The following is a 15,295-nucleotide window of genomic DNA, read 5'->3' as shown; positions in this document are numbered from 1 at the left end:
ACCTGGTGCTTCGTTCTTCCTGCACTGTTACTTAGTTAAGTATTCTGTTTGTTCAGCTGTTGCTGTTCATGTTTCAAGTTTGGTTAGCTTGGCTTTCCTATTGTTCTCTGTGAGCTGGTTCGTAATCTCACCACTTTCCATATCTATTCTTCTCTCAAAGTATGTCCATCTCCTCTGGAACAGTTTCCTAGACTGAGCATATTGCCGGGCCGACACTGTCACGATCCGGGTATCTGGACGCCATTTCTTACCCATCAGATGCCTCCTAAGGCTGGCTCAGCGCTCCAGGACCGGATCCCATCTGTTATCCTAATGTTCACATTCCTGCATCCTCTCCTGTCTCTCTGAGACGCTGTCACAGTAACGCCTTATTACATCTGGCATGGCGTCTCCCGCGGCCTCCGCCGCCGTCCCTGAGCTTCTGCATGCAGAGTGTCAGAGTGGCGATTACGTCAGCCGCGGCCTCCGCTGTGTCCGCGTGGTTGGATGTGCACTTGTCAGCCTGGCGTCTCCTGTCTCCAGTGGCCGGCGCCGCCATTACTGTTTTCATTACCACATGGATTACAAACCAAACTTCCCTCCAAGTGTCTGCATGGGCGCAGCCATCTTGGATTCTGTCAGCTGATCATTTCCTCCAATCTGTTGTCAGTATTGTTAATCTGCATAATTGCCTAGCCAATCCCTTCCTTGCTGCAGGTATAAATACACTGTGCCTGAGCAAGGAAGGCGTCAGTGCTTTGGTTGTCAAACCTAGTTCCTGTTTGTCTCTCTCCTGCGATTGTCTTCCAGGTTCCAGCTCCTGTCTCAAGACTTCCACCATAGAGACCCGCACCAGCATTCCACCTGCGGTGTAGCCTGACTCTCCAATCCATTGTGGATTCATCTGTTTCCAGCTACAACATTACCTGCTTCCAGCTCAGCTTCCAGCAGAGTACAGCTTCCCTTAAAGGGCCGGTGTCCTTTCTACACTTTACCACTCTCCACCGGTATTATTATTTCTCCGCTCTCAAGTTCTACATTTCAGTTCATATTTCATCGCTCCCAAGTTCATTTATTATTTAACTGGTTCCAGCCAGTATCCACTCCGTGCTAACAACAGTCTGGTTCCAGCCAGTATCCACAGCAGCTGTTTTACCTTCAGCAACCCAGCTTTTCCTGGAACACCAGCTGGCACAATCCTGGGTTATCTCCATTGCTACAGTCGGGCCTGGTAAGGACTTTCCATCTAGAAGATCATAAGAACTATCTCACACTACCAGTGCCCTGTGGCTCCTCCCATCCTGTAGTACCCAGGAACTGTATTTATTATTTGCTGACTTTTACGTTTTCTTTTACTGCTGCTGTGTTGCGGAGTTGTCATAATAAACATCATTGACTTTTATCCAAGTTGTCGTGGTCACGCCTTCGGGCAGTTATTATTCATGTTACTTACATGTCCAGGGGTCTGATACAACCTCCCAGGTTCCGGTACATCTCAGCCCCTACAACTGAGGCTGCCTCCCATCAGCTCAGGCCCTCAGTTGTGACAGTAAGCACTGACCTAATGAATCCAGCCGGAGACCAGGATCAAGCGGCCAGGCCGATGCAAGAACTGGCAGCCCGACTAGAACATCAGGAGGCTGCACAGGGCCACATCATCCGCTGTCTCCAGGATCTCTCTACTCGGCTGGATGGGATTCAGACAACTCTCCGTGGATCAGGTGCATCTGGTGCGTCAACCACAGTGACTCCAGCTATAACCCCACCCACCTTACCCATTTCTGCTCCACGTCTTCATCTTCCAACGCCAGCAAAATTTGACGGATCTCCAAGATTCTGCAGGGGATTTCTCAACCAGTGTGAGATTCAGTTTGAGCTACAACCTGGCAATTTTCCCAGTGACCGTACAAAAATTGCCTACATCATCTCTCTTCTCAGTGGCTCCGCCCTTGACTGGGCATCACCGTTATGGGAGAGGTCCGACACCCTGCTATCTTCTTACACTGCATTCGTGTCAACATTCAGGCGCATCTTCGACGAGCCAGGCCGGGTAACCTCAGCTTCATCCGAGATTCTCCGTTTACGCCAGGGGTCACGTACTGTAGGACAATATCTGATACAGTTCCAGATCCTGGCATCCGAACTGGCATGGAACGACGAGGCCCTGTATGCTGCATTCTGGCATGGCTTATCTGAGCTTATTAAAAATGAGTTAGCTACCAGAGACTTACCTTCTAAGTTAGATGAGCTAATCTCACTCTGCACGAAAGTTGATTTACGTTTCAGAGAGAGAGCAACTGAGCGTGGAAGATCATCTGCTCCAAAATCTTCTGCTCCTCCTCCTCGTCAACTGTCACCATCTAAAGATGAGCCCATGCAAATTGGCCGTTCCCGTTTAACTCCTGCTGAGCGCCGAAGACGTCTCTCTGAGTCTCTTTGTCTTTACTGTGCAGCTCCGTCTCACACCATCAATGCCTGTCCCGAACGTCCGGGAAAACTCCAAACCCTAGCTCGCCCAGGAGAGGGCCGGCTAGGAGTAATGATCTCCTCTCCATCTCCTCATGATTGTAATCTCCCAGTCTCGCTTCAAGTTGCTCAACGTTATCGGAACGTCATTGCTCTCCTTGATTCCGGAGCAGCTGGGAACTTTATTACTGAAGCCTATGTTAAACGGTGGTCCCTACCCACCGAGAGACTTCCTTCCTCCTTTTCCTTAACTGCCGTGGATGGCAGTAAAATTTTTGATACTGTTATTGCTCTAAGGACTCTACCAGTTCGTCTGAGAGTGGGAGTTCTTCATTCCGAACTTATTTCACTTTTAGTGATTCCAAGAGCCACACATCCTGTGGTCCTGGGCCTTCCATGGCTCCGTCTTCACAATCCTACAATTGATTGGACGACTACGCAAATCCTGGCATGGGGTTCCTCCTGTGCAGAGACATGTTTGTTTAAAGTATTGCCTGTCTGTTCTTCCTCCCCCAGGTCGTCTGATGTTCCACCTCCTCCATATCAAGATTTCACGGATGTGTTCAGTAAAGCTTCTGCTGATATCCTTCCTCCTCATAGAGAATGGGACTGCCCGATTGATCTCGTTCCAGGGAAGGTTCCACCTCGAGGCCGAACTTATCCGTTGTCTCTGCCTGAGACGCATTCTATGGAGGAATACATTAAAGAGAACCTAGCAAAGGGGTTCATTCGACCTTCTTCTTCCCCAGCCGGCGCAGGCTTCTTTTTTGTAAAAAAGAAAGATGGTGGTCTGCGGCCGTGCATCGACTACAGAGGTTTGAACGACATTACCATCAAGAACCGTTATCCTTTACCCCTGATTACTGAGCTCTTTGACAGAGTTAGCGGAGCTACCATCTTTACAAAGCTGGACTTGCGAGGTGCATACAATCTCATCCGGATCCGTGAGGGTGACGAGTGGAAGACCGCCTTTAACACCCGTGACGGACATTATGAGTACCTCGTCATGCCCTTCGGATTGAGCAATGCTCCAGCTGTCTTCCAGCATTTTGTCAATGAGATTTTCAGAGACATTCTATACCGTCATGTCGTGGTCTATCTAGACGATATCCTCATTTTTGCCAACGATTTAGAGGAACATTGTTTTTGGGTTAAAGAGGTTCTGTCCCGTCTCCGTGTCAATCATCTCTATTGCAAATTAGAAAAATGCGTCTTTGAAGTCAAGTCCATTCCGTTTCTAGGGTACATTGTGTCCGGTTCCGGACTAGAGATGGATCCTGAGAAACTACAAGCAATTCAGAATTGGCCGGTACCCTTAACCCTCAAAGGGGTCCAGAGGTTCTTAGGGTTCGCCAATTATTACCGAAAGTTTATACGAGACTTTTCCACCATTGTGGCGCCTATTACTGCTTTCACCAAGAAGGGTGCTAACCCGTCCAAGTGGTCTGAAGAAGCCATGCAAGCTTTTCATCTTTTAAAACAGAGGTTCATCTCTGCGCCTGTCCTGAAACAGCCTGACATCGACTCTCCTTTCATCCTAGAGGTGGATGCCTCCTCCGTTGGAGTAGGAGCGGTGTTATCTCAGAGGGCTAAAGATGGCCATTTACATCCTTGCAGTTTCTTCTCCCGGAAGTTCTCCCCAGCTGAGCGCAACTATGCCATTGGCGACCAGGAGTTGCTAGCCATCAAGCTCGCTCTAGAAGAGTGGAGGTATCTGTTGGAGGGAGCTTCTCATTTAATCACCATACTTACAGACCACAAGAACCTTTTATACCTGAAGGGCGCACAATGTCTCAACCCTCGTCAGGCCAGATGGGCACTTTTCTTTTCCAGGTTCGACTTTAAACTCCAGTTCTGTCCGGGCTCTCAGAATCGCAAGGCCGATGCCCTTTCCCGCTCATGGGAGCAAGAAAATGAGTCAGAGTCTTCAGACAAGCATCCTATTATAAATCCGTTGGCATTCTCCACGGTAGGGATGGACTCTACGCCCCCATCAGGGAAAAGTTTTGTGAAGCCGATGCTAAGGAAGAAGCTCATGCATTGGGCCCATGCTTCCCGTTTTGCCGGACATACAGGTATCCAAAAAACCCTGGAGTTTATCTCTAGGTCCTATTGGTGGCCAACTCTGAAAAAGGACGTCTTGGAGTTTATTGCATCTTGCCCAAAGTGTGCCCAACATAAAGTATCCCGCCAGTCGCCTGCGGGGCAACTGGTTCCACTATCCGTTCCCCGTCGACCATGGACCCACTTGTCGATGGATTTCATTACAGACTTACCCATGTGCAACAAGTTCAATACCATCTGGGTGGTAGTTGACCGGTTCACCAAGATGGCACACTTCATTCCTCTCACCGGTCTTCCGTCAGCTTCCAAGTTGGCTCAAGTATTCATACAAGAGATCTTCCGACTCCACGGTCTTCCTGAAGAAATTATCTCAGATCGAGGAGTTCAATTCACAGCCAAATTCTGGCGAAGTTTATGTCAAGTCCTCCAAGTCAAGCTAAAGTTTTCCACGGCTTACCATCCTCAGACCAATGGTCAAACCGAGAGGGTGAATCAGGACTTGGAGGCCTTCCTCCGCATCTATGTGTCCTCCTCTCAAGATGACTGGGTTCAATTACTTCCCTGGGCCGAGTTCTGTCATAACAACCAGTATCATTCTTCATCTGCTTCAACACCATTCTTCACTAACTTTGGATTCCACCCTAAAGTTCCTGAGTTCCAACCGCTTCCAGCAACTTCTGTTCCCGCAGTGGATATCACCTTGCATCAGTTTGCCAATATCTGGAAGAGCGTACGATCAGCTCTGCTCAAGGCATCGTTCAGGTACAAGAAGTTTGCGGATAAGAAGCGTCGAGCAGTTCCTGCTCTTAAGGTGGGTGATCGGGTATGGTTATCCACGAAGAATTTGAGGTTAAGAGTTCCCAGTATGAAGTTTGCACCTCGCTATATCGGTCCTTTCAAGATTGAACAAGTCATCAATCCTGTTGCTTACAGACTCCAGTTGCCTCCCTTCTTAAAAATACCCAGGACATTCCATGTTTCCCTGTTGAAACCGCTGATCTTGAATCGGTTTCATTCCTCACTTCCTCCAACTCCGAAAGTCCAAACTCAACGAGGCGTTGAGTATGAAGTGGCCAAGATCCTGGACTCACGTCACCGTTACGGTCAACTGCAATATCTTATTGACTGGAAGGGTTATGGTCCTGAGGAACGTTCATGGACCAATGCTTCTGATGTCCATGCTCCTGCCTTGGTCCGGAGATTCCATTCCAAGTTTCCTCAAAAGCCAAAGAAGTGTCCTGGGGCCACTCCTAAAGGGGGGGGGGGTGCTGTCACGATCCAGGTATCTGGACGCCATTTCTTACCCATCAGATGCCTCCTAAGGCTGGCTCAGCGCTCCAGGACCGGATCCCATCTGTTATCCTAATGTTCACATTCCTGCATCCTCTCCTGTCTCTCTGAGACGCTGTCACAGTAACGCCTTATTACATCTGGCATGGCGTCTCCCGCGGCCTCCGCCGCCGTCCCTGAGCTTCTGCATGCAGAGTGTCAGAGTGGCGATTACGTCAGCCGCGGCCTCCGCTGTGTCCGCGTGGTTGGATGTGCACTTGTCAGCCTGGCGTCTCCTGTCTCCAGTGGCCGGCGCCGCCATTACTGTTTTCATTACCACATGGATTACAAACCAAACTTCCCTCCAAGTGTCTGCATGGGCGCAGCCATCTTGGATTCTGTCAGCTGATCATTTCCTCCAATCTGTTGTCAGTATTGTTAATCTGCATAATTGCCTAGCCAATCCCTTCCTTGCTGCAGGTATAAATACACTGTGCCTGAGCAAGGAAGGCGTCAGTGCTTTGGTTGTCAAACCTAGTTCCTGTTTGTCTCTCTCCTGTGATTGTCTTCCAGGTTCCAGCTCCTGTCTCAAGACTTCCACCATAGAGACCCGCACCAGCATTCCACCTGCGGTGTAGCCTGACTCTCCAATCCATTGTGGATTCATCTGTTTCCAGCTACAACATTACCTGCTTCCAGCTCAGCTTCCAGCAGAGTACAGCTTCCCTTAAAGGGCCGGTGTCCTTTCTACACTTTACCACTCTCCACCGGTATTATTATTTCTCCGCTCTCAAGTTCTACATTTCAGTTCATATTTCATCGCTCCCAAGTTCATTTATTATTTAACTGGTTCCAGCCAGTATCCACTCCGTGCTAACAACAGTCTGGTTCCAGCCAGTATCCACAGCAGCTGTTTTACCTTCAGCAACCCAGCTTTTCCTGGAACACCAGCTGGCACAATCCTGGGTTATCTCCATTGCTACAGTCGGGCCTGGTAAGGACTTTCCATCTAGAAGATCATAAGAACTATCTCACACTACCAGTGCCCTGTGGCTCCTGCCATCCTGTAGTACCCAGGAACTGTATTTATTATTTGCTGACTTTTACGTTTTCTTTTACTGCTGCTGTGTTGCGGAGTTGTCATAATAAACATCATTGACTTTTATCCAAGTTGTCATGGTCACGCCTTCGGGCAGTTATTATTCATGTTACTTACATGTCCAGGGGTCTGATACAACCTCCCAGGTTCCGGTACATCTCAGCCCCTACAACTGAGGCTGCCTCCCGTCAGCTCAGGCCCTCAGTTGTGACAGACACGGGTCGGCGTGCGGTGTGAAAGGGGCAATTCAACCCGGGAAGGTGTTATACCCGGGTTGAATACCGGGTTAGTGGCTGCGTAAACGGGCTCCCGGGTCGATGCGTCCCGGGACCCGTTTACTACAGCAGGGAGAGGTGGCACGGAGATGATCTCATCTCCCAGCGCCGCTGGCTCCGCCCCCGCTGCTATGGCAACCCGCCCGGCATATTGCTGGGTCGGGGAAGCCTGCAGCAGCGACCAATGCCGGATCCCACCCAGGAAGGACCCGTTTCCAATTCCCGGGTGGGATCCGGCATTGGCAGTGTGAAAGGGGTATAAGTTGCTCAGGCCTTCTGGGATGCCTGAGTGGAAGGTAAATTCATATTCAAATTGTTTCCTAGCGTGTCTTCCATTTAGTGGGGATGTTCCTTTTTAAACCAGGACTAGATGCTCTTTTTTTTCCCCCCACTGTTGGAATAAGCATCTTTCTTGTGACAACTGTCCTGTCTGTGAAAGTCCGCATTTTTAGGTGGTCATTCCTCTTTTCCGGTCAGAGTGTCCACAATCGGTCAGTCTGCCACAGGCAGACTCTAGTATCATCTTGCAGTGTCTACCGGGGTCTCTCCTTTCTCTTTTCTGCCCTTTGTAAGTTGCTGGGTGGCTGCTCAAATTCTGACACTGTTGAGTGAAGTTATCATCAGACACCTGGACAGTAGGCCACCACTCTTTTCAGATGGTGTTATTGCTCCAGTTCCACTGCTAAACCTGAAGCTGGGGTACTGCTCCATGTATTTCCTTTTTTGTATAGCAGGTTCTCATTTTTCTCCTCTGTTGTAGGCCCTACAAGTCAGTATAGCCATGGCTCTGCATTTTTCCAATAAACTCAGGTTGGTAATGGCGGACTTGTTTCGTTTTGAAGGTGTCATACTCATACCTTCTTAACATGTTCTACTTGCGTAGGACAAGCAACTTTGCTATTACACAAATGCCTACATCACATGATTCTAGTTCTTCTGAATCACAGTGCCTTCAGTTCTCAGTGTGGTCTTTGATTCCTCTTTAAAGTGAATTTACTGGTGGAGTCCAATACACTACAGACTTTTGGTTCGATAATGTCAGGCCAAGTTGTTGAATACTGGTTCACACCGATGACTAACAACTGCACTCGGCAGTCTCTACATTGGGGGTTGGTTTCTGTCAACGAAAGGTAGATTATTCATCACTACAGGTTGGGGTGCCATGTAATTTAAATTTTCAGTTCCAGGACTTTTGTTCGGTCTCTGCTGGCTCTGCCATCATGGTGCGCTAGCTGCAAGCCATTTTTCTGGCTCTCTTAGGAGCCCAGTCCGTCCTGACTGGTGGGCCAGTTTGAATTCCTTTGCACATCGCCATTGCAGTAACTTGTGTAAGCCATTGTGAATGAACAAAGATCGGTGCTGAGATGGCGTATGCAGTCCAGCTTTTTTCCTGGGCAAAGACACTTGTTACAAACACTCTTAAGGTCCATACACATTAGACGATGCCGCTCTGTGAGCGACATCGTCTAATGTTTCCCCCTCCCGGGCCGGCCGGTCGGCGGCCGACTGTACACACTGAGCGATATGACCGCTCATATCGCTCAGTGACGTCACGCCTCCGCCAGCACTGCATGAAGGTCGTGGACGACAGTCCACATCCTTCATGCATGCCCTACCGACAGCGACGATCATTGCCGACCCGCGGGGCCGCGCATCGGTCGTTGCTGGCGGCATACACACTTGACGATAAAATGAGCGACGTCGCTCAAGGAGGGGGAAAATGAGCGACGTCGCTTATTTTATCGTTAAGTGTGTATGGACCTTTAGAGCTGTTTATACTGGGTGTAGGATATTAACAAACAGACTTCCTCATCAGAACCACGTTTCTAATGGGAAAGTGGTTTCTCAATCCAGAGGTTCTCCAACAGTTAATTTGGAAGTGGAGTCTTCTGTGAGTTGATCTCATGACCTCTCAACACACCGTCATGGCTTCCAGGTATCGGATGACGTGGCCTACCGTATCTGTTTCCACTGATCTAAATGTTCCCTAAGGTTTTCTAGCGCGTCAGAAATTAACTAATGTTGGTGATTCTAATAAGTCTTGACTGGTCACAAAAGTTGTCATACGTCAATTGTCTCGCATCGGCTTGTTTCCTAGTTCAGCGTTTTGTCAAACACCTTTTTCTGACAAATTGGTTCTTTCAATTTCTATGTTTGTCGAAAATTGTTTCGGACTTCCACTTAAATCTGGAAATTGTTTATCCTCCTTTGATTACTTCTCTAGACCAGTATATTCTAGCTCTGCTACTTTTGACCTAGCTCTGTGGATTTCCTTCCACAAGGTTTCTACTGTCCGCCATACAGATTCTCTGCTGTTTTGTTAGAACGCACTTTACGGTGGTTGGACAAATAATACACACGCCATTTCGTTACTCCGCTTGGCGATCACTTGAGCCTTTCTAGTGTTGTGCTTATGACACCTCACTGGGGGTCGGCGCTTTCCACAAGGGCCATGGCTACCTCCTGGGCAGCAGAACAAGTCTGTCATGCAGCTACCTGTTCCTCTGTCCACACGTTTTCAGGTATATACCTCCGGCACCACCCACTATGGGCGTGCAGTTCTCCGGTCAGGCAGCCTGAGCGTTTCCTCCCCTGGGGGTGGCTTTTGAACATCCCATGGTCCAGTGTTCCCCAGGCTTGCTGCAAGAGAAAATGGGATTTCTGGTCACTTACCGTTGAATCCTTTTCTCTTCTCTTAAGCAGGCAGGGGGACACTGTGTTCCCTGCCTCATGCCCAGTTGTGCAAGGTTTGGTTCTTGACTTTTATTCTCTACTGGTTTGTTTGATTATTATAACTTTATAACAGTTTCACTAGGTTACTGCTACTCCTATCTGGACACTCTAAAAAAAAAAAAAAAAAAAAGTTCTGGAATCATGGGGATGCAGGGAGATGAGCCTACTTTTAAAGCTACAGTTTAATTTATGTGCCAGCTCCAGCCCCACCCTGCAATACCATGGTTCATTGTTCCCCAGTCTGCCTAAGAGAAAAGGATTCAACGTTAAGTGGCCAAAAACTCCTATTATCCACAGAGTGAATAGCAGAGCACGGGGGGAAAGTCTGTTCACCAGGATCATTAGGGTCTTACTCCAGGGGGCATCAATGTTTATTAAAAGTGTATGGATGGGAATAGGCAATAATAAGTCATTTGCTGGATATAGTGACCCTCAGCAAACGACTCTCTTAGTGACCAGCACAGGGACTGTTGCCTTTCAATGGTGCTGTTAGTGCTCCCTGTGTCTCTATCAGCTTCCAACCAACCGGCACCTGATGTAACAGCCTTTCTAGTGTTGGGCATATCCTATATAATTAAAGGCTGATGCTGCTCTTCACCCCTATTGGAGGAATTCAAGTGTTTTTCCTGCTACATATCGTTTCGACAAAGCAATTTAAATGTTTCATTCCAACACGCATGGCCGCACGCGCTGAAAATACTGTTGTTCCATCATTTTAACAGGCTATTTACTAGTGGTGTGTAATTTTTAAACTATGGAGAAAAGCGCACATGTATTCCCCCAATTCACAAGTGCCAGGTGGTGAATTTTTAAAAATAATAAAAAATGACAATCCTCAGTTATGAGTCGCTGTTCTAACACAATATACTGCAAAAATACAGAATAAAACAGAAACAAAGGAAGTGAAAAAAACACGCCTACTAGTGTGCAGAATAATTGGGTGAACAAGCCACCCTGTGATGTGTAGAAACAATAATAATTTGGGAAAAAAAATATTACATATCTTACTCCATTTGTCTTTGGTCACATGACTAACAAGTAAAGGTATATGTAATAAAAGGAAAAAAATTAAACAGTGTGCACCATTAAAACTGCATATGAAGCAAAATGAGTACTGTGATTTAGTAATTAGGAACAATATAGAAACTATTCAAAGCACATTTCTTTAGATAAAACACAGTTTTTAATTAAAATAATTTAGCAGCAAAAGGCAGGTAGCACATATACAAGAATAAAATAGAGCTTATTAGTCCATTGGGAAAGTCAGGATGCATGGTACGTCCCAATACCAATGCGTTTCATCCTATCCTTTGGACTTCATACAATTTTTTTCTTGAGGACTGTTAGGACCTCCCTGGTTTTTAATTGAAGTCATTGCTCATTATATTTATAAGCAAACACATTCTTAAGAACAGCCAATGAATTGCGGTTATATTTTTTCCTTGTTATACACTTGAAGAAGTCCATCTATACGGATGAAATGCGTTTGGTGTTAAGTGCCATTGTTCATGTCCTAACTAAGTTTATCCTGCCTCGAGCTGGATGCATAGTAATTAAAAGTTATATCTTAAAACTGAATACAGTATAGGCAGATTGCCCCTGTAAGGGAATTCTTCTCATATCCTTTCTTGCATAGTTCTGCCTTATTTTGTTATGCTGTAAATACATTGTAATAGCCTGTATATAATTTTATCACGAATACAATATATTTTATATCAATTAATAACTGGCCATTTGGCCCTTATTTTTGGGTGATTTGGTGGAGGGATATACTTTCAGGGTGTGTGGGGATGCACCAACCCCCATTATTACCAATGAGGCTCAAGCCGAATGTACCTGTTTTAATCACTTGAGACTGGACACTATTTAAAAGGACACTTTCATTATGAATTTGAATTTTCAGAAGTACACGAGATTATACAGTATATATTAGTTTTGTTGAGTTTGGGCTCATTTACACATCAGCTCCTGGTATATTTTCTCTTTACCAATTAGACCAGCTGGGGGCAGTGCTCTGGGGGCCTAATTCATGTTTGTATGTAATGACCAATGTTCACACAACAGAGCGGTTATTGACAAACAAAGCATGTGCTGTGATCGGGTGCTGCTATCCTGCTTGCACTGAGAACTTTGTTGCAGAGTGACAGGAAGTGGCTGTTCAGCGGTGGTAACGGGGAATTTAAGGGGTGTGGTTGGGAAAACAGGCTTGTCATTGACTATTTTGGGGCGTGTAACTTCTGCGTGATAATATGTGCAAATACATGAAGTCGTAGTCGCTACTGCTGTGGCCACTCTGCATAGCCATAGACCAACCCTCAGCTTTGATGTTCTTCGTAATTGCATATAGTCCCCTAATGTACGCAAATTGCGATTGAGCTTGCAATGAGTCCGGTGGGCATCTCTTATTTCTGGGCGTCAGAGTCACTTGCTAACATTAGCAGATCCGTAGCCTAGAGACTTGCAATCGCATTTGCCTACAAACATAAATTAGACCCTGTGCCCACCCTGGATCTTAGTAAAGGGTATTGACAGACTCTTTACTAGGGGGGCACAGGCACTTTTTGCTTTCATCACTTCACTTTGGGATATCAGAGTTTACTGGCATTCTCTTCGGAATACAAAATGCCCCAAGATACCTTCCAGTGGATGTTTGATTAGCTCTAGGAAGAGTGTTAAGAATTTCATGGGCAAGTCATCCTGGTTCTCAAGCGCATTAGTGAGGTAGGCCTGACAATCCGCCTGTTAGCTGTAGATGGCAGAGGCACTACCTCTGGCATCAGGTTGGAGGAAACAATATTCAGGCAGAGCCCGCTAAAGTCTGGGATGTTCTGTCATGGCCTTGACCTTCCAACCAAAATCAATTTAGAGTCTTCTTTGTTCTGGCTTTTACTAATGTCAATTTGTACTACACTATCGTATCATCTACCATCGCCAAGCCCCAGACAGACCTGAAGTCCAAAAAACATACAAGCAGATGACCTGGTGCCTGGTTCTTTTAGCACAAGCCCTTGACTTCTGGTGACTTTCCGTTGTGCAGAACAATCCACTGAGTTGTGGACTGCGATTAATGCTTAACCAAGTAGTGGATAATGTTGCAGTATTAAGTAGAGAACGATGACAAGTAATTACAAAGGATTTATAGTATGCACTATTGAGAAGGAACAGAGTCAAGAGGTTTGTCACCATGCATTTTGCAGTGCTTATAAATGAATTAAGCTTGTTTCAATGGAATGTGTTTTTGAGTTTGGTTATTTGCATGTGTTCTGACACTGATGTTTGGAAGTGGGTAAGTACCAATGTCTAATAATGTGGTGTTACATGTAATGTTAGACTATATTAAATTAACTGTTGGCTGGTCTGTGGGGAAAAAAGTAAAATGCATTTTGATACTGAAAAATAAGTAAGGCAGATATTTTATTGATATTCATTTCAATTACTTGTTAAGGTCTGCACAGAAGCAGAACACGAGACAACTGAGGAACTTTGTACGAGTCTTCACACAACATCTCATAGTAGTCCTAGTACCCGTGGTAAGTATTTCGGTAAAATACTTTGTAGCTACTGACTTTATCAATATGAGCTTTCATTAATAAGGGACTAGCCCACTGGTGCTTTGCACGCTCATTGTATATCCAACACCAGCCCCTGGCTACTATACATTTCTCCTGCATGCATATTATAGGCAACCATTGGTTCCTGTCACACTACTACTGCTGTTGCGTGACAGGAACCCAGTGTTCATTGTTGACTGGAGCTCATGTGATACTCAAAGCGTCAATGTGACACTATTTGTATGTACTTACATTTACAGTAAATAAAAATTGTTTCTTTTTTCCACTGATGAATCTTAACCACACAATGGTCAATGCAGCAACTGAAATTTTTGATTTCTCTATGAGCAAAGTAATTTACATAGTTGGTATTTTTCCTTAAAGCAAACCTGTTGATTTTTTAAAAATTTTTATATTGTGGCTTTGACCTAAAAATTATAAAGTCCACCACTTCCCCCTTTGCATCTCCTTCTTTCTCTAAGTATTTGTACATGTTTAGATATGTCAAAAGAGGAGATCACCCAGGAGCGAGAAGGAATCCGGCTTTGCAGCTGGTATTCAGCATTTGTATATAGAGTGAGTAAACCTCTATTTTCTCCCAGATGGAGTGAACAGAGACTAGCTTGGTGCCCTGTGCGTGACCTAAACAGAGCTATGCCAAAACAACTTGATATAAAAACATCAATTTACACTGGGAATAAAAACCTTTCTGGAGCATGTTTTTGTCTCTTTTAGGGTACACAGTAGATCCACAGCAGTAGATCCACAGGATATGCATTGGGTTGCAGGTGGCGTGAGAGTATCGGGCACCAAACAGTTAAACATTTCAGATCCCTATAATTCCACCTCCTGGCCCAGGGAATTCAGTTTTTTGTTTGGTGCGGCAGGAGCCGGACCACTGTAGAAACTGTTACAGCCACAAGCTTTTGGTTTTTTAAGAAACTTATTATTTTATATAGCCTTTTTTTGAGCACCTTTGCTATGTAGCTTAAACACATTTTGCAAAGGTCGCTCCAACAACTTCCCGCTGGTGTCGCAACAACAGTTACCCTCATGTAGATGCTGGTGTTATGGTGGGTGCCAGTAGGTCCACACTGGCTATGCCAGGCTGGAGCACGTGGAAGAAGGCGTCTTGACCACTTATCGGTCTAAGTCACATTTAACACAATCTTACGGTCTTGGGTGGAGAATACGGGACAGTCGCTGACGCGGTCGTTCACCTCTTAGCGCTAGATCTCAGGGATCATAGGCTCTGGAGATTAATGTGGCCATACAACCCTGGGGTAGATGTCAGTAGTGTGGAGTAAGGCCCTCCCCTGGTCGCCCCTCCTCCCAGTTCATGGCCAGTTTCCTTTGTGTTTCCTGCGATGAACTGTATTTACCCGCTTCCATCTGAGACGCAATGAGGCTAAGTACACATGGTGCGTTATAGTTGCTGTGCGGCTGTGTTCACTGGATTGTCTGTTACTGATAGCCATTTTTCTGGCGGCAATATCGAACTAAGGAAGCCGGTTTCTAGTCTCCCTGTATCCCGCTCTCCGGAGGCAGGTGATACAGCACTTATTTCCTACCTACCTTTGTGGTATTGCGTAGTTGAATTAAGTGCCTAATGCAAATGTGCGACTGTGTACATATGTGCGGTCATAGTCGCTGTGCGTCTATATACATTGGTCTCCCTATATCCCGCTCCCAGGAGCTAGGTAATACAGTACTGATTTCCTACCTACTTTTGTGGTACTGGGTAGTTGAATAAGTGCCTATTTGCAAATGTATATTCATGCATTGATGTGTGACTGTTTGCTAGTGCTGCTGTCTGACTGACTTTAAAAGTTCTTTTTCTGTCAGCTTGTTTCTATCCA

The 15,295-nt window shown here is 46.1% G+C and overlaps 1 protein-coding gene across 3 annotated transcripts in view; it reads left to right on the top strand.

Annotated features, from left to right (window-relative positions):
• LOC134927811 (uncharacterized) overlaps nucleotides 1-15,295 on the top strand; it is a 245,165-nt gene that overhangs the window by 211,346 nt on the left and 18,524 nt on the right. For all 3 annotated transcript variants that reach the window (XM_063922791.1, XM_063922789.1, XM_063922792.1), the window contains one exon: nucleotides 13,331-13,415. In XM_063922791.1, coding sequence (XP_063778861.1) covers nucleotides 13,331-13,415 — 85 coding nt within the window. The remainder of the gene's footprint in view (nucleotides 1-13,330; nucleotides 13,416-15,295) is intronic.

This window comes from Pseudophryne corroboree, chromosome 5 (assembly GCF_028390025.1).
Source record: "Pseudophryne corroboree isolate aPseCor3 chromosome 5, aPseCor3.hap2, whole genome shotgun sequence".
Lineage (NCBI taxonomy): Eukaryota > Metazoa > Chordata > Amphibia > Anura > Myobatrachidae > Pseudophryne > Pseudophryne corroboree.
The sequence above is the reverse complement of the archived record's forward strand: the minus strand, read 5'-3'. Positions and strand labels throughout refer to the sequence as shown.